Source organism: Penicillium psychrosexuale (assembly GCF_028828465.1).
Source record: "Penicillium psychrosexuale strain IBT 29551 chromosome Unknown utg000003l, whole genome shotgun sequence".
Taxonomy (NCBI): domain Eukaryota; kingdom Fungi; phylum Ascomycota; class Eurotiomycetes; order Eurotiales; family Aspergillaceae; genus Penicillium; species Penicillium psychrosexuale.
In genome coordinates, this window is record NW_026643188.1 from 4,597,070 (window position 1) to 4,616,975 (window position 19,906).

The 19,906-nt window shown below is 48.9% G+C and overlaps 3 protein-coding genes across 3 annotated transcripts; 2 read left to right on the forward strand and 1 right to left on the reverse strand.

Moving 5' to 3' along the window:
* Nucleotides 1-9,378: 9,378 nt before the first annotated feature.
* Nucleotides 9,379-11,091, forward strand: N7518_005588 (uncharacterized protein; the record flags this gene model as incomplete). Its single annotated transcript, XM_057186515.1, has 4 exons — nt 9,379-9,462; nt 9,516-9,714; nt 9,771-10,166; nt 10,223-11,091. The coding sequence occupies 4 exons, from the start codon at nt 9,379-9,381 to the stop codon at nt 11,089-11,091; spliced, it is 1,548 nt and encodes a 515-aa protein (XP_057043285.1).
* Nucleotides 11,092-11,826: 735 nt separating this feature from the next.
* Nucleotides 11,827-12,843, reverse strand: N7518_005589 (uncharacterized protein; the record flags this gene model as incomplete). The annotated part of the gene is made up of 1 exon (XM_057186516.1): nt 11,827-12,843. The coding sequence occupies one exon, from the start codon at nt 12,841-12,843 to the stop codon at nt 11,827-11,829; it is 1,017 nt and encodes a 338-aa protein (XP_057043286.1).
* Nucleotides 12,844-14,627: 1,784 nt separating this feature from the next.
* Nucleotides 14,628-19,213, forward strand: N7518_005590 (uncharacterized protein; the record flags this gene model as incomplete). Its single annotated transcript, XM_057186517.1, has 4 exons — nt 14,628-15,143; nt 15,203-15,382; nt 15,432-16,392; nt 16,524-19,213. 4 exons carry the CDS (start codon nt 14,628-14,630, stop codon nt 19,211-19,213), a joined length of 4,347 nt encoding a protein of 1,448 aa, XP_057043287.1.
* Nucleotides 19,214-19,906: the final 693 nt, after the last annotated feature.

The window sequence follows — 19,906 nt, forward strand, 5'->3', positions numbered from 1 at the left end:
TCTGGCGAAAATATCTCTCAGCTAGCCAGCCCACCTGAGAACATTGAACCAGCCCCATCCATGCAGCTCTGAGTGGGGAGGCTGGATTTATTTTTTGGCACCTCGGGCCGACCTTGGGAGGTCCCGGATGCTCTCTCGCTTTCTTCTTGCAGGGGTCACGTTGCCAACAGATCGTTGCTGACCGTTCAAAGAATAGGTGGTCCTGAATGTGGCGCAGGTGACCGTGCATATATGCATGTACATGGTACTGAAGAAAAATTTTTCATTGCACAGTTCAGGGGACCCCCCTGAGAGGGATGGACAGACATAGAAAACGGTGGAGAGTGGCTCAATGGTGGAATCTGCCCCGATTTTTTTTTTTTCTATGCTGTCCTCGAGTCTATTGTTGTTTCATGTTGGGATGGTGTTTGCCTCGCTGGTGGGTGGGTGATCGAGGACATCCGATTGGATTTGACCCTGCGAACTAAACGATAAAAAGTGATTCCCTTTACTCCGTACATTAGCTTTCTTGTTTGCCTTGACATCTTTTGATCAAATTGTGGCCGTGCACAGCGTGTTGATATCTACTGAAATAGCCTGAATCCCTACAGCGGACATTGCCTAGACCCAAGCAGCAACTGAAACGTAACTATGCATTAAACTTAATTAACACACAGCTTTCCTTGACCAAGGCATCGTCTGCGATGGTTATCTGCAGTAGCGTCTCGTACTAAACGTGGCGGTGTCATCTTGATATCCCATCAGAAGAGCGAGTTATTGTAGCGGTGAACGGTCAGCCACCTGGCTGTCTATCACAGGGTGTCTGTTCGCAGGCCTTGGGGTCAGCAATATAACAGAATGTCAGCTCTACTTATCTATTAGTGATACTATTTAGCGAAGAAGACATGAGGTCAAGATTGTCGAATATCGACGCACCCAGACCCTCCTCCGCCACATGAGCCCCCCTTCTCTCTGGTTCGACGGTCACATCCTGAGAATATATCTCCGGGGGCAAAAATAGACATGCCTTTTTTTGATAGCTACGTATACGAGATGTACCTCCTTGCTGCCTGCAAAACAGACTCTCCACGCGGTCGTTGGAATTGTAGTACTCCGTGTATATGCATGTAAACTGCACAGATAATGAGGTGGGTTATTTGCCTCGGTGGAATTTCTTGAAACATCCGAGATAGCTTTCAAGATATATCTCCCGACAGAGAAGAGAACTAAGTTTGCCCTTGAGAGGGGCAAAAGGAGGGGCAATGACAGCAGTCTCCATTTTGATTTGCATGTCAAATGTTTAATGGGCTTTCAAGTGCTCCGTATGTTGTAATGAATGACAATTTCGAAACACAAGGGATATCACAGTATATCTCTCGCGTGGAGAATGAACGATCGCATGGCATTATCGACTTCCTCCTACCGAATCTAATTGGATGCGGACCTGCGTTCGTGATATGTTTCAGCTATTCAGATCCCAGGCAAGGGATGTGTAGGATGACCTCAAAAAACGCGCTGCATGACTGATCTCTCTGTGAGTTCCGGGGGACGGCGGCACTGCTTCCTTAATCTTGTTTAATGGGCCATGTCATGATGAGCCAACCAGAGCGAGACAAATCGAGATCGCCAGATCGCGAACTACTACCCAGGTTGTGCACGTCGACGAAAGAAGTAATGGTCCTTGTAAAAGTAGATCGATCTCGCACGGACAACGCAAAGATCAGGTTTTCCGGATAGCTCCAGCCGGGGAAGAGTTGTGCTTTCCTAGCGGATATGGATTGAATTTGTTTTGCTGCTATTTTTGCTGAATTTTTGTGCTCTACGCTGTATGCACTGTCATGGACTCATGGCATGCATTCATCCGCTTCTTCCTCTTTTGGCCCCCAGCCCGAAGCCTCCACTCGAAAATGGCAACAGCCATTCCCCGAACGAGACCCGATGTCAGGATCCCCGCTTCTCAGCAGGTCGATCGTACCTAGCCATGTACATGTACAGTGCTGTGCATCAGTGGCGAGTGGGAAGCTGATTGTGTGACACCAGCCTGCGAGAGCTGAGCCCGTTTCTGTATGGAGGACTGGCTGTCTTGAGCACTATCCACTATGCACGCTACCGGCGCACCAGCGGCTCCAGCTTTACACATATGATGGCAGGAACCTGAAAGTTGGAAGTCTCTTTCCGGAAGGTAACGAACCAAGGCGACATCGGTCTGCGGAGATACTCCATCTTCCCCTCTCTAGGCCAGATCTGACGTGACATATCGAAAGGATTTTAATTTTCGTGGTTAATTCATACTTATTTCAAAAAAGGCCCAACGGCTTGAGCTGCGTACTATTGGTTGTACAATAATATATCAAACGTCTGGTATTGAGACAGAATCGGGGAACTGGAACGCCTGCAAGCCTCCGATCGACTCAGCCCTGAGGGGAAGAGCGGGAACTCACAGACACAACACACCGCGAAAATCTCATGCACGATGCACATTGCACCGATTTCAGTCCTAGCCTACCAATGTGGCGGGATTAGGGGTTCAGTTCTCCTGGAGGCAAAGACCCGCCTCGGGCCACAACAGGAAGTGGAATTAGGGCCATGATCACCGAGGGAAATACCAGAGACAGATTCGAAGGTTGGATTAGAAAAAGTCTTTTTGGGGGTTCGTCTTAATTAGCTCTATACAACACAGATGGGGAACGGAACATAATGTGGATAGTTCCTTGCGTCGAACAGTTCGAAAATGAGCTAATCTAATGGAGCCGGTGGGAATGAAAGTGGCACCTTCATGCTCGTAATGGCCTTTCCTGTTGGAGAGCTACATAATCAGACAAACGCAGGAAAGCCTGCATTCAGTAGTCCGTACTCGTAGTAATAATGGCATGCACCTTAATTATGGGGCGAATGGAGGGTTTCAAGGTATTTGTCATTCTCAGGCCCCACAAGAACGCATTCTCTTCCCCAGCCACAAACTCGCGTGGAAACCGGGCCTTCCCGGGGGGGGGGGAACGCCCTATGGGTGGGATTGAACGGGCAAAAGGGATCTTGCTAGTTGATCCATCGGGCCTTTCAGTTTCTTCACCGCATCAGATCTCCGCAGAATATAGTAGATGATCAAAGTCTATACAATGGCATCCGTTTCCAGCCTCACCACTCGATCGGAACACAGATCTCCAGGGACGATCGCGCGGATGCTGCTTCGGGCAATTTGTCCGTCTTTGCAGGCGACGGGGATGAAAATGGTCCACTTGTGAAGTGTTTGGGGTGGTGGTATTGGCCCGCGGATCGGAGATAAGCGGACACTAGAGACTAGACTGGCAGGCTAGCGTGATTGCTGGGAATGAGATATATCTTGTCGATTAGGAAAAGTTTGGATTGGTAAACGCGATCGCGAGTGTTAGGTTTCTGTGGTGGATTCGTCTTGGAGATTTGGGGTCAAGAGTGGCCCGGGGAAGATTTTACAGTTTCTTAGCTGAGTTTACACTATCAACGCAAATGAACTGCGGAGTAGACAGTGCCAGTGCACGGGAAGAATTGTGCAATGATTGGCTGTGGGTGAAAGTTGAGCGAAAGTATGATGCAAGGACCTCTTACGGCTTAAAAAGATTCCGATGGATTGGACAGATAAGCCACGTCTCCATTAACTCATCCAGGTACTTGGGACTCTCCAAGATCTCCAGCCTTCGAAGGTTGTCTGGCGGAGTGGTTGACTGAGTCATTGGGTGTACCCCACTTGGCGCTGTTGAGTTTGTGATTTTGTGGTAACTTCTTGTTTGAACCAAGGAACCGGACGAGTTTATCAGAGTTCCATCCAGAGCTCCATCCAGAATTCCAATCTAGATATGGTTCAAACTACGGAAGCGTCGACATTTGATAGGATAGTTCGGGCTTTTCTCCCCTTACATATGTCCCATACTCTATTCTATGCGGGTGATTTCCACGTTCCCCCACTGAGGCGATGAGGCGGCCGGAGTAATTTTCCGCAGCAAGGGTGCCTCCTGACTATCCCAGGGCTAAGCGAGACCCAGAAGTGGACCGCGAACAAACCCATTGGAGAAAACTCGGCCAATTTGCTCAGACTAACTAGATATAAAGTACGAATTACGCCACCACCTGCCAAGGTGGATGTCGAGATTGCTCGTACATAGATAGACTAGATAGACTAGACTGAAATGATCCGGTCTCAGGGGTTAAGGTAAGTCTTGCAGGTATACTCCGTACCGAGGTCCATACTCGGAAATTTACTCTATTCGCAACACAATGGATGACCAACAATAGATTGACTGCAGTAGCGTTGCCCCGACTCGTAGGAACACCATGGACGGCCCTTCGGGCCGTGCCACAATGGAGAGATGATTCGCTGCTGTTTCACATTGCTTTTGTTTCTTCCCATTGTCTATCCACATCTCTATTGCAAACAGTAGAGACAGAGATATTCCATATCCATTTGGAATGCATTAAGTTATCGAAAGCCATGTATAGGATGCATATTCGTAATGCTTTTCGACTTACAATAAGATAGGCGATGACCTTCCAAGCTCGGAATGAATGCTCATTAGGATTGGCTGCCCTGAGTAGAAATGATGCTATGATCAACACCACTATCACTAGGGCACATGAGAACTGGACCTCGTTTACGAATCCAGATGTAAGCCATGATTCGGAATACCTCATTCGCATCTGGACAAGCCATCGCTTCCTGAAACCTTAGCCTGGTGTTATCAAAAGTGGTAATTGAATCAACCGAAGCGAGGCTCGTTTCTGCACCAATTCCAACCCGCTGGATAGAGTCAGAAGGGCTCTATGATCCTCAACTTTGACCTTTCCCTTGGGATAGTGGAGCACAAGCTAGACCGTATCCGAGGTTTGACAGCTTTAGTTTGACCGGACCGCCATCCCCGGCCCGCCCCAGTCTAGTGGCTTGGTGGGGACCAGCCGGGTCGAGTCTGGGCCTCAGGGTCTTAGCGAGATTGGACATGGGACCAAAGGGGATACTCCACAGTTTAGGAAAGAGCCATCGTCGGGCGATGATTGGCCGCCGTCAAAAGTACAAGCGCGAATGGCACTTCCCTGCCAGTCCTAAAAGGGATACGACATCGTTGTCTGGGTCCTTTCCTACGGGTCCCGGCTTCGGCCACAAAAACGCCTCGATAAAGAGGGGGGACGCTAGATGACGCAATGCCAGTGTTTCTCGGTTCGATCGTGCTCGATCGATGCGCATAATTGATCGATCGTGCGTGCGGAGGCCCGGATTCGTGCAATAGACCTGCACTAGTCATGTGCGATTTTGGTCCGTCCCGAAGATCAAAATAGGGTGCCGGTTTGATAGGCCCTGACGTGCCTCTAATACGAGGATATTTTAGCGAATGCAGCTATCTCTTGCCCGACTAGGAAACACACTCTTTTCATGCGTGCAGGTTGCTTCTCAACGGTATCTTTGACATAGCACACCGATCATGCAGCCTCGAAACGATATTGCTGATACTTGAACAGAGTCATATTCTGTATACTCCCCCTTTTTCCCCTCCGATCGCTTAGTTCTATACTCCGTACTATTGGATCATGAGATTTGAAGGAAACTATACATGAAGCAGTTTTTAGTTTCTCAAGCATGAAAGAAGGCGTTTAGGAGTTCCTTTGTATATTTTGTTTGTATATCTGTACTACACTCATGGCGGTGAAATAACCTAAAGACACACCCTAGTCCCTGTAATCAGCCCGGGAGTTTCTCTAGCGTTCCAGAAATGTGCGACGGACACATACATGAAGTCGTTTGGCTAGATCGACAATCCCTAACCCCGACCAACCCATACCAACCCCGTGTGATTTGTTGCAGTTCTCCCCAATATTTTGAATTGGACCCCACCCAGTTATTTCCTTCCCGTCAATGCACACCCGCTGTCACAATCCGCCGAGTCCGGGCCAAAGTCCACGCCTCATTTTGAGGTTTCAGGGTAATTGCATCACCGAACAACTCCGCTCTAACTCTTTTTTTGTACTTCGTAGTGTAAGCGGTAATAGCGTTGATAAAATGTGGTTCTGAAACTAGTGTGATGAGGAATTAGAAATGCCAAGCTGTCAAACTTGGTGACGTTTTTGTCTGGGGACAAAACTCTTACCTCGATTAAGGTCCAGGGAACATCCATGAAGGCTTCTTTCCTGTTTAGTCACAGCCAAACAGTGCAAACATTTTGCCTCCCAGTTTCCACCGTGGACCTGCCATGTCCCTGTGGCAGTGCCCAAAATAGGCGAGCCACGTTGTGTGGCTGGTCTGAGCTTCGGCTAAGGTAAATTGGTAAATTGTAGGGATCACCAGTTACGCGACCCAATGAGAAGCTTTCGTTTAGAAGTGTCAAATCTTTGATGGTCACTGACATAATTGTTTAAAGAAAAGGGGGGTGCATCTGGAATCTAGACCTCCAAGACATTGAAATTGAATATTGAAATTCGGAGTTTCGAGGTAGTCCGTAGTCCGTACATACGGAGTACCCGTGATTTCAAATGCGACTAGGGCTTTATTATTTATTTATTTTTTACTGTCAGACTGTCATAGAGTGTGTTGTAGTGAAAAATGAACTTCCAGGGTTGATTAAAAAGACCACGGCTAAACGCCTTGCTGGGAACAGGGAATGGGCACAAACAAAGAGATATACTATCCGGGGATGTTATCGCTGAAGCCGCAGGTTTTTTAGATACTGGATCGAGTATGGGAGTATGCCTAGTTTCCGTTTTTGCGCCCTCAAAGAATGACAAATAACGTATAGAGTAACTACTCCGTGATCACCGTTTTTCTAGAACTGTTTAGTTCAACGATATTGCTTTGTTCTATGCCTCGCGGTAACCTAAAAAAGATGGGTTTCCGAAGGCACTGCGGCTCTATTGCTGTACGTACTACGGAGTAGACGGCACGGCAATTGAATGCCATGTATGTACGGAGTTTCAATGAGATCGATCAGATCGATACAATCCTCGTACGCAATCAGATTGGAGTTGTTTGTGCTAGAAAAATTCTGCCTCTTGCATCTTCCCCGATAAAGGACCGAGGAAGTATATGTTCCCCTTTTACCATGTCAAGATAGCAAACAGATATAGTGTTTTAGATTCTCCTCTTTTTTAGGTAGCCCTGATCGAGTTGGGTATCCATCTTCTTTGTGTGGTTTCAAGACCTATAGTGTAAGTTGTAGCGTTATCCCAAGAAACGCCAGTCTAATCCACCGGGACGGGAGATGGACGCGTTGACAGAATCCTGGGTTACCGAGTTTCCCCTTCCCCTGGACTCTTAGCACAGACCCGGGCGGAGAGCCAGGAAGTCTGCTGATTGGTCTGTCACAAAATGGGTCGGACGTCAAAAATACCGCCACTAACCCGCCATGGGATAGTTCGTCGAACTATTTTGCAACCAATTTTCTTCCCCGGGGGAAAGAAATAGTAGATCACGCCGTGGTGTTGGGATTTCAAACACTACATTATCTCGATCTGTTCTAGGTCGGATTTTGAATTTATTATAGCTTATCCTCGCGGATAAAACGGCGTAGGCGAGCTACGGTCCGTATTACCACCGTACTTTTTGATTTCCCCTTTCCCTTCGATTGAAATGACGGATTTGATTAAGATTGATTTAGATCGATTTGGCGAGATTTGAGGTCTGATCTCAGGGGGCTTTTAAGCTATGGATTTTAGGTGCTATACTCAGCTGAAGCCAAGGTCTTCGATTCCAGAAACCCACTGTGTTTGGCTTGCCACCCCGGAGTACGGAGTAGGTATCTGTCAATGAACGGAGATCGACAGCAGCAACAAGCCCCAGACGGCAATGAAAAGGAAACAGTGACATATTATCGGCGAGTCATCTCCCAGGATCCAGGATGATGGGCCATGCACAAGCCGGATCTTGATAGGTTCACCAAGAATGGGGAAAGTGTGGATTCGTTCACATGGTTGGCTGCTAGTGTCGGGGCACTTTGGTGCTGAGATCCGAAGATCGAGAAACACAAAAAGAAAATGTTATAGATAAATTCCAGTCACAAGTAATGAGTAATAAGTAATATAATGTAATATGGCGGAATAATATAGGCATCATTATACACTTTTGGCCCTCTATCAACATCGATGACGAATTACTTATCGAACCGGAGCCTCCGAAAGGTCTGTAATCTGCACATTAAGAATAGCACCCACGGCGTCAAATAGGGCCTGTGCGTCTCCCCAACGGGGGCATTTGGGTGTGCCTGACAGCTAGACGCGAGTGCTTAGGGCTAATTGTGTCGTGTTCGCTATGATGGACATATCTGCGTTGCTAAGGTCTAGGCCAACGGTTGCCTCGTATGCCAATCGTAACTGACTGCGCGATCTGATCCCCTCGGTTTTGAGTCTTCCAACTGACAGCAAGCCATGAAGCCTGGGTTGTGGGGGGTTGGTCGATCGATAATGAGCGCCACTCTTGGGGTTTGTCCCGACTGGAATTTAATGGAATTTCCTCCGTAATGGAATTAATATGAGTTTAAATAATATAATATAATATTCAAATATATATAAAAAATATATAATTCTAAATAAATTAAATCAAATTAATATGCGATCTACAAATAGTGGGACAGGGATCCTGGATCGGGTCCCCAAGTCTAAGCTACTGCAAGTCCTTTGAATGCGCCAATCTGCATACGATCAGAGACGGATTTGGCCTTCTAGGATCATCCATGTTGAATTGCTAGTCGATTTTGGATCGTCCTTTTGTCATACAGTCTAGAACTGAAAAAGGCTTGCATATCCCCTTCTTATCCTTCTGGATTTCTATACACCCTCAGCTTTATTTAAAAGATCATCCCACTTGCGCATCTTCTTTTTAAGATATTTCATTCTCGACTGCTCCAACCTCCGGTCTCACATCTCTCACATACTTGGGAACACAAAAGTGGAGGCTGCCTTTCGTTCCTGCATCCCGGTTACAAACAGTCACTGTGCTGCAGTTATCCGCTTTCCATCCCCATTGAGACGCCTGCACATTGTTACCCTTGAACAGTGTGAGTACATCCCAGCAAGTTGCTTCTGGCTCTGTTTGCAAGAGCTTGATTGGACGCCGGTGGCCAGATTGCCAGCGTTTGTCCTACCGGTTCCCGCGCCGGAGCGAAGATGGCTCTTCCGCCGTTGGGTCGTTCATGAACACCCTCTGCCGGGGACGGACTGGTGCTGCCGAAGATGCTTCGAGGCAGTTGGCTGACTGAATCTCCACAGTACTAGCCTTTCTTCGCACTAAATCGCAACCCCGCCACCCGAGCAACAATATCTATAAAGAGAACAGTTCTCTCCGGGGCAAACCCACATCATTCTCATTCTCTAGTATCCCGATACACTATTTTGACTGAGACTCAATTACCTTTCTCAAGACGATTTCGTCCAGCACCTGTTTCTGCTACTATGGTTTACAATAAACCAACAAGCGGAGCCATGAAGAGATCTGCTTCGGCTCTCGATGGACCCCCAGGATGGGGAGACGTTCCTGTATGTGTTCCCTCAAGAGAAACACAGTTTCATCCTTACTGATATCCGTTTAGTCCATGATGACCAACTCCCGTTCATCATTCCGTCCTCCTTATACTCACTTTGCCATGATCTACCTCGACCGTGATGGCAAGCTCAATGTTGAGGAATCACCTTCTATTCAAGAGCAGAACTCCACTGTGTTCACCGCAGAGGTCCGCCAGAACTTCCTCGAGATTCTGAGTGAACGCATCGGCTACCATGCCCCTCGCCGTATGTCCAAGTCCAGACCCGAAGACCAACCAGTATATGCTGATACCAATCTACAGAGATAATGGACGTATCTCCTCGTCGAGTGAGACGTCGCAAGGGCAATGCTCCTGCTCTTTCTGTTTGTGACAACCGCCTAGCTGATCAGGACACTGATAGCGAGGACATGCCTAACGGGTCTACTGAAATGGTTCCCCTCCGCATTGGAGACTCTCAAAAGGTCATGGCCTACTATGAAGGTGCCCTCAAGCACTTCCAACAACTGAACTGCCGTATGGTTGCCAAGGCGTTCATCAAATTTATCGAGCCTCGCAAGCAGGTCCGACACCCTTACAATGGTGGCAAGGCCCCGCCAGGATCTGCCCCCGGTACTACCGGTGACCCAGAAAAGACCAAGCCCGAGTGGTGGCCCCCCGGTGTTATGCACAAGGAGCCTGACCACCTGAGAAAAGAATGTATGATTTACCTACGGTCTTGATTCTTGATCTACTTGCTAACTGAACTTTAATAGACCGCATTGAGCTCTTGCTTCACATTATCCGCAAGCTCGGTGCTTTCGGTATCACTGCCGATAAGCTTAAGGATGTTGCTGGCGACACCAAGCGAAGCTTGAAGCACGTATCTCATGTCGAGATCATCTACGAGATCCTCCGGGTCCGCAAGATGGAGGAGCGGTTCGAACGAGGTGAAGTCGATGCCAGCATGGTCGTCTACACCATGAACCGCGGCCCTAGCCCTAAGAGTGATGAAGAAGACGATTCCCCCTCAGTGACCATTGAGGAGCCTGAGCACCTCAACCAAGGATTCATGACCCCCATCTCATCATTCGAGCACACATCTACCTCCTTAGCCACACCCATCGACAACATGCCATCGGCCCGCTCCCTCCCAGGCAGCTTCTCCATGACGGAGCCTCTCACCTTCGAAAACCCCGCCCGCCAGGACCGCCCCTACTACGCCACACCTCCCCAATACAGCGATTCATACTCGCAGCCCATGATGAGCACCCCCGTGACATCAGAGATGATCAGCCCCCACGACGTCTCAGTCTCGGCCTTCGACTACTCTCATAACACCTACCAAAACTCCACGCCTGATCACTCACGCGGGGGAATGAGCGGCCACTACGATACCTGGACCCCATCTTTCCGCCAGAACATCTTCAGCCCTGTCGACTACACTACACCAGCGACTAGCCAGGGTATGGCCCAGCCTTCAATGTCCTACCAGATGCCCATGGTCTCGCACATGCATGACATGTCCCACCACCATGCCCAGCAGGCCCACATGGACTCCATGCACCAAAGATCCCTGCCTTTCCGCACGGGATCGCTGGGTCACCCACACCCCAACGGGATGACTCTCTCCCACACTGTCTAAGTGGAACGGGTGACTGGAGGATGGCGATTAAATGGGACATGGGTATGGGTATGGATATGGGTATGGGTATGGGTATTAACGAACGTGAATGAGTGATGGCACTGGCCAACAAACTTGGCGCTCATCTTAAGGCCTTGCCAGGGGAGTTGTTGTCTTTCTTTGGGATTTATTGGATAAAAAAACTTGGTGTCCTCTTGACAGGTGCAGGTACAAATGGGTTCTGTTTGCTTCTTCGTTTTGGAAATATTTGGGTCTTGTGATTTGAAGTGATTGATATTCCGGTCTTTGTTTTTATCTTTCTTCTTTTGGTCTCGCCTTTTTTTCTCACCTTTTTTTTCTTTCTTGGTGTTAGCCTCATGCTTTTTTTCCCTTGGTCTTCTGTTGAGCTTTTTATCTGCTTTGTTTGGTTTTTATGGGTTTTCTTCAACGCGGATGGTTGGAGCTGTTGATACACAGATTTGGGTAGATACTTCAAAATTTTATTCGTTGGTAATATGCAACTGAGCTCCTCTATTTCTTTTCACGATCTTTTCATTAGATACCAGTATTCAACTATGTTGTACCTATATAGTTGATTTCCTCTGCCACTTCTTGGCGTGCTCTTTCCGTATTAGTGCTCCTTATTATTATGTTAGCCAAATGACTCCTCTCTGAGTTCCTCATTCTCTGTTCCTGGCAGTCTAAGGCGGGCACGTTGCTGCTTCACCTGACTGTCTGTTGGGCGCGAACTTGAGGCTAGCAGTGAAAGACCACTAACTGAGAGTAAATTGCTGATGTTCGTGCTGCCATCTTGCGATAATGAACGCCTGTCTCTCCTAGATCCCGTATGAGCTTTTCAATTGTTTCTGCCCTCCTACTTGCATGCAAGATGTTGCCAATTGCTGCATGTAACTCCAAGTGAACCGCTCCAGGGAGATCAACGCGCGGGTATTGATTTGTCAATGAAAGTAGCCTGTCCTTTGGCAATGAAAATTCACAGACAGATGAGAAGCGCGGGAAAGTTCTGATGTGATATTGATGAGGGGTCGAAGTGGCCTCAAGAACAAAGTGGAAGCGACCGAACTCGCCATAGAAGGGTTCGACCATCATCATAATATTATCCTCGCGATTCACAGCTTCGGATGGCATGTCAAATGTAGACCGGAGACTCGGAAAATAGCGAAAGATTTGTGTCCATATCTCAGAGATTCGGCGCTGTTCATCATCAGTGTCAAAGCTCCCAAGAGCAAAAGGGATAATGTGGACAGCCTGTAAGGTTCCTTTTGGTTGGCCGGGGGGAAAATTGTGGTCAGAGCTCCAATGCTTGGTGATGGTGCATTGATAGCCGTCTCTCTTCAAACAGTCCCGGCGGAGGCATACTTGTTCATTTCGAGTCGCTGATGTGATGTCGCGAGAGTGGAGGTCTTCGACCGAATCTTCAAAAGCGAGGCGGGGGGATGGGGTGATGGCGGGGGTCTTCCCGCCCTGGGATAGCAACGGCCGCAACAGGCCTGTATCGATGCTGTTGGCAAGCTGCCGGATTTCGTCGTTGTCGTTGCAGCCGCACACATCATCAGATAAATTCGCCTGCCCCTCGAGGGGGAAGTAGGCAAAACAGACCTCAAGGAACCTTTTCGTGTCGTCGGTATGATCTTCGGGATCTGACGACTCGTAGTTTGCAAGCGCGGCATCGAGGGATAATTTGGCCTCGGCAAAGGTGGAGAATCCAGTTGATGAAACAGCAGGGCTGAGAGTCTCATCTGACTGCGACATTGCAAACAAGAGGCTGGAAAGGTAAAAGGAAACGAGTGGTACAGCGGTTCATAACATTCAACCTGCCGTAACCCTTTCTGCCGCCTGCGTCACCTAGTTAGAGTTATCAAAAGTTACTTCACAAAATAAACAGAATTATAGGGCCGAGTGCTCTCTTTGAATAGACTAAGCGTAAACTGAGTGCACAATAGATACCTTCGACAAATCTCTAAGTAAATAAGCATACTCACCGAGTCACGTGATTATTGCGGAGCGAAGCGTAGCAATTAAATCATAACCTCGTGTGCATGTCACGTGAACGTTCTTTTCTTGTTTCAATGCGGTGAAGAAGTCATCGGCTAACTTTGGCAGAATAATCCAACCGGCAGAATAAATATAGACTAGGCCTAATCTGGCTAGACGATAATTTCTATTACGTGCTGTAGGTTACTTACTAGAGCAGTTACTAGAGCAGTTGCTCAAGCGGTCATTAAGCGATTGCTTAAATGGTTAGTTACTTAAACAGTTACTTGAACGTTTACTTAAGCGGTTGCTCAAGCGGTTTCTCGAGCGGTTTCTCGAGCGGTTTCTCAAGCGGTTGCTTAAGCAGTTGCTAAAGTAATTGACGATAAAGCAGTTTGATTAAGTAGTTAATAATGATATGATAAAAGGGACTTAATTTTATTAGTAGTTTACATATAAATTGAAAGTACCTGCTATCTTAAAAGTTACTACTACCATAGCAGGAAATATGCCTAATTGTGAAGGCGGTACTGAAATTACAGGCATGGCAGAGAATAAGCTAGTAAGAGGGGGCTTTGCGTAGCATTAGAAGTTGGAATAAGTCGCTTCGCTCTGCAACGACTATCAAGATGGGCAAGCCCCATACGTAGAGAAACCTGACCTGGTCGAGGTTTTACCTATAAGTGTCGGTCTTGTACTTATTGGACTATAGGACTCTTTTTTAGTTTCATATATTAGATTCTGTTTCTTACTTCCTTTCCAAAACTGTTTTGTATCTATTAAATTATCATTTTTTCCTCCGTACTTGTCTTCGAGTTCGAATCCCTCCTGACGCTCCATATGTTGCACAATATCTGCCCTCGGTGGATATATTGATATCTGCTGATATACTAATATCATCTTGTCAATATACCTATTGTTACTTCAGTCTAATTGGCCCTGGAATAAAGACTTCAGCCGCGGCCAATTCGACGCGCCAGCCGAGACCAGCGCTTGGTCAGCGGAGTAAGCGGAGCCACTCCGCTCAGCTTGAAGCTCCGCGACCAGGGAAACTTGCATTTCCATCCTCTTCAATCGCTTTGTGCTCAGTACGTGCTTGACTTCCGCTCTTTATTCTCATGCAGGTCTCATTTTGTGGCTGATTAACTGGTGTCGCCTTTCTAGTTCACGCCACGAGCGCAAACTCCGACGCGCACGCTTCACGAGCTTGAACACCTAATTAATCGCAAATACCGAAGGCGACAGCCCTGAGGTCCCTTGCACATCCTGCCGAAGGGAAAAGACTCGTGAGTTTACTGACAGGTAGCGCGAATACCTATCCCCGAGTCTCTTCAAGTCTCCTTGCGGCTTTGTAACATGGGCTGACTTCTTTGTTGTCGCCTCGGCGCACTAATTCCAGCGAACAGCAAACTTTTCAGATCTTCGCGCAATCGACTTTGCATCTATTTCATCTCGGAATTATTGACCCCCAAAACCCGAAATCGACTTGACCATAGAGCGAGCGGTGGGGCTGTTTCAAGAGGTGGCGGCCTATCCAGTTGAATCCGCTCTTTGCGGGCAGGATGGCTAGCCCGTTTAATCCGTCTGCAGGCCGTGGCAGGGGAGGCGCGCCGGGCGTGCCAGGCTCAACGGGACGGGGAAGAGGTGGACATACGGCGACATATGTACCGAGAGGTTCAAGTGCGCCTCGCGCAACGAGGGCTCGAGGGCGTGGACGAGGGTCGGTGACATGGACAGCGCGTGGCCGTGGTCGCGGCGCAGGCGCTGTGAACCACACCGCAAATGGATCCCAGCAACCTGCAGAGGGCCTCAACCCTGGTGTTGTCAGCTCACCGTTTGCGCAATCAAATCAGCAAAAATCCGTCGCATCGCCGTTCGGCGCTCAGCCTGCACAGCAGTCTCCGTTTTCTAGAGTCTCAAACAGTGCTTCGGCTTCGAACGTCGCCAAGAACCCATTCGCCCAACCTATGAACACTACGAAACAACAATCATCGAAATTTGTTGGCGGGGGATCTAATGTTGCCGCGGCCATGGAGCATGCATCGACGTTGAACAATTACCAGGAACGCTTTGACAAAGTCAGTCTGCCCTTCCTCGAAACCGGACGACACGACCACGGAGCTAACCCAATCTGCAGCTGAAAATCGATCAAGTAAGACAGCGTGAACGAGCGATCAAGGATGGGCAAATGGCGGACCCGAATCAGCCGACTTCTTTAAACCAGGCTATCACACCCGTGGGTACCTGTACCGGCATGTGCCCTGATTTCGAGAGGGTGGAGCGGATCGTGCAGAAAGCAGTGGACAAGTGTGAAAAGGTAATGGTGCGCTGATCTCTGTCTTTGGCGCCACACTGACGCGATTTAGTATCATAATCCGTCAACGGACCAGCTGGAAATCATGGAAACCAAGATGGTGAAACGCTTCCGACGTGCGGCAGCTGGAAATGACGAGCAATTGCCCTCGGATATCCGAACACCAAAGACACTTTTGCAAACTATGAACTATCTCATCCGTTATGTGATCAATGGTGGTGAACCGTTGGCTGTCGTCCACATGTTTGTCTGGAACCGGACACGATCAATCCGAAACGACTTCTCAGTGCAGCAACTTACACATGAAGAAGATGTGAAGATGGCGGTCATTTGTCTAGAAAGGATTGCCCGATTCCATATCGTGTCCCTGCATCTTCTTTCTAGTCCAGCGAACACAGAGCAGTTCGACCGTCACCAGGAGCGTGAGCAGCTCAACAACACCATGCTCTCTCTCATGTACTACTACGATGACAACCGCGGACGCATTCACTTCCCCAACGAGGACGAGTTCCGCGCCTACCACATCTTGTTCTCGATCCATGACCAGCGGCCTGACCTGGAAGCCCGTGTTCAGAGATGGCCAACTGCCCTACTCGCTTCACCTCGAGTGCAGGTGGCATTGGAACTATTTGCCGCTGCATGTAATACATGGGAGCCTCAAGGTGCCCTGGATTCTCGCCGACCGAACGCAATTGCTCAGGGATTCTACACTCGCTTCTTCAACATCATCAATTCCCCGAGTGTGTCATATCTGATGGCATGTGTGGCTGAGGTGTACTTCAACCACATTCGTCAGACAGCAATCCGTGCAATCTGGAAAGCTTACTGCCGGACTCCACTATCACAGCAATCCAAAAACGATAATTGGACTGTGGAGGAATTAACCAAGGTGATGCACTTTGATGACGACCAGCAGACAATTGAATATTGCAATGCCCAGGGCTTGCAGTTCGTGGAGAATGCGAGTGGTGGACTGTATCTCTATTGGGGTGATCGACCAGTTGACTCTGTCGGTAAGTGGTCTTAAACTCCATCTCGAATCTCGTCTCTCATTTCCCACCTCACCCTCTCCGTCGCGCCTGTTTATGATAGCTTCCATCGTATTTCTTCCTCTATCTTTCTTTCGTGACTAACAATCTCCCAGACTTTGCACCTTCATCTGACCACTCTTTCTCTGAAACATACGTGGAGTCCAAGCGCGCAGGACGTACTCTTGTTGCGGTTATACTCGGCATGAACATCAGAGAAGCCGCAAGAATGGGTATGATTGATCGTTCCCAGTTGCCTCATAAGAGTGAAACCTTGCCCGAGGCTGAGGCAGAAGATGGGGATCTCTTCGTGAGTGATATTGACAATCGGACACCCGCACCTGTGGTTGAAACACACAACACCATTCAGGACACATCTGCTTCTGAATTCCGGATCGCTTCTGAGTCTCAGAAATGTCTACAATCTACTCCTGCAAGTTCGCCTTCACTGTTCCAGTCAAATCTACCACCCGCCGCTTCAAAGTCGCCAAATCCTTTCGGCATCTTTCAGCCATCAAAAACAGCATCTCCTCCCTCGAATCCATTCGCAACCTCGATCCCCTCCACCACTGTTACACCCTCAGCGCCGTCTCCTTTCGCTTCTTTGCCAAATCCATTCTCGTTCCCGAAACCCGAGAAGACCGACGCCTCTTCCCTGACCACTAATGTGGCACCCTCACCTTTTCAGACAAAACCCCCTCCTCAGACCGACTCCGCCGATAAGCCAGCTGTTTCGTCTATTGGCTCTGCCGGACCCTCACCGTCACCTTTCGCCTCTACTTCTTCTTCGTCCATATTCTCAAAGCCAGCGTACGCAAAGCCCAAGACAGAGACAGCTACAACAACTCCACCCGTGCCTGAATTTCCAAAGCCCATTTTCTTCCCTCCCGCATCGTCGACTGCAGACAAACCCGCCTCCGTGTTCCAGAATGGCTCCGGTTCTGTACTACCCTCTGGCCCGAATCCTTTCGCTGCGCGGTCTCCATTCTCCTTCTCCGAGCCATCAGAGTCAACCCAAAAGACAGAGGCTCCTGCAACTATTCCTGCGCAGTCTACGCTGTTCAAGCCCAGCACTTTGCCTCAAGAGCCGCCGACTGGGGACAAACCCGCCTCCATATTCTCTTCTGGCGCCAGCGCTTTCACTGCGTCGTCCCCATTCTCCTTCCCCAAGCCATCAGAGCCAAGTCAGAAGACGGAGACACCGGCGGCAGTTACTACCGCACCCTCTACGTTATTCAAGCCCATAAGCTCGCCTCCTGCGTCGTTGACTGAACCTAAGAACCCCTTCGCGTCTTCGATATTCTCTGGTGCCAATTCCTTCGGTCCCACAAACACCCCTGCTGCTCCATCGCTATTCCAAGGCATCAAACCCCAAGAGACAGCTGTCAAAACCAAGGAACCTGCAACTGCGCCCAATTTCGGGCAGCCCTTCTCGCCATTCTCGGTGAACAATGCTAGTACGATTTCAGGGTCCCCGAACGCGGCTGCAAACCAATTTCCAGTCCCTGGCTCAATCTTTGCGGCTCCAAAGGCAACACAGCCAAGCCAGAAAGCGGATATCCCAGCTACTGCGCCCACACCAGAGAACCAGCCATCAGGGTTTTCCCCGTCTTTGGGTAGTTTACAGTCGCCCAAGCCGAGTGAGACTTCGGTGTTCAGTCACTCCGCACCTGCGCCGGCCCAAGTACCTGGCGCACATCTTATCAACGGCCACGCTTCGATTTCGGGTTCTCGTCGGTCTGTCTCGCAAACTCAGGCGACCGCCTATTCACCTCCCCAGACTCTTTTTGAAGCACTTCGACAGCCTAAAATATTTGACACCACATCGAATGAATACTCGTCTGAAACGGCGACTACTCAACCAACACCTTTGTTCCAAACCTCAGAGCACTCAGTGGTGCCAGGACAGCAAGGGTCACTGAAACGACAGCATGAGGCCAGCAATGCAAATGTGTCCCCTCAGCACAAGAGGCGCTCCTCGCTGAAAGGAAAAGCCCCTGAGGCAGCGTCTGATGGATCATTCAGACGGTCGGTGCATTTCGAAGAGGCACACGAAAATGAAAAGCCTCTGGCGCCGGAATCGCAAGGGCGCAAGAAGTCTAAAGTCCTCCAAAAGAAGCGAGTGCTGGATGAGCAGATTGAGCCCCAGCCGGAGGAACAGGGTCCGAGTACTAAGGTGTCCAAGGTTTCTACAGAGGAAGAGCATGTCCCTTTCAATTTCTCGGTCTACAAAGCAGAAAACCGCCCCATGCCGAAGCTTCCGATACTGGAAAAGCTAGAAGAAAAACTTGCACGAGCCAAGGCGTTGTGCGAGCCAAGGCGTCTTACCGAAGAACAAATCCAGTACATAGAGGAAGCTCGACTGAAACGGGCTCGCCAGGTCGACGAGGACGAGATTGCGCTCTCCCGGGCACGAATCTTGGCCGAGAAGTTAAGGACCGGCCCTGGAATTTTCGATGGTTGGACTGGAAACATCCGAGAGCCATGGCACGATCCAAACTGGAACCCCATTGCCCGAATCGTGGAAAAGTATCAAGCCCGCAATATTCCCCAGCCAACTTCCTATGTACCCCCGCGTCTGACACTCAATCGCTCCGCCAGAGGATACGAGGTCGCCTACGCACCTGATACCCCGGACCGACCTATGTCCAGAACCGAACAGCGTATCCGGCGCACTGGTGCCCGTGGGCTTGCACATGTGCCCCTGGATTTCGAACGCCACAGGCGAGAGAAAGAGGAGATGGCTAAGAGCAAGAATGGAAAGAAGGAGAATACGGATAAAGACAAGGATGAGGAAGAGAAATAGGGGTCTCCCTAGGGTGTTTAAGGGGATGCACTACGCTTTCCTCATTCCTCATGCTGTAATTATCTCATGGTGTATCTTGCACTGATTTATTCTGTTCTCATATGGGCCGTGGATCTAAGTGCCCGCCTACTCTCTCTCATCTCACATTTGCATTTTGCGGAGTCTTTATAATGATATCTTTTTCCTCAATAGACATTCACAGCGAGAATTTATTCATCTCTTCCAATTACTTTCTACTTTCTTTTTCTGTTTATTTACAGCCTGGTTTATAACAGGGGCGTTCAGTTACGACGGTAACACCATGTATAGATCTGCTATACTATAACAGTAGTTTTGTTGAACTACACCGTGATACTACATATACATCTCTAGACATACCCACCGACCCCATTTAGCTAGTAAAACTACACACAACAGTACAAGTGGCTAGGAATTGCTCCGGGGGACAATTTTTGTATGAGGCTGGTACGTGCACGACAAAAACACCATACAAAGTGGGCCACTTTGTAGAGACCCCGAGTGACTTTTGGGGAGGTCAATCCAAGTTGACTGTGTAGTAGATATAAGGATAGAAAATGATATACTGCACGACCATACAATCGGCACCTTCCAAAGCCGGAACCTTGGACGATAGACAATGCACAAGACATAATGCGGCATGTGACTAGACTAGCCAGCCAATCCTTAACCGCT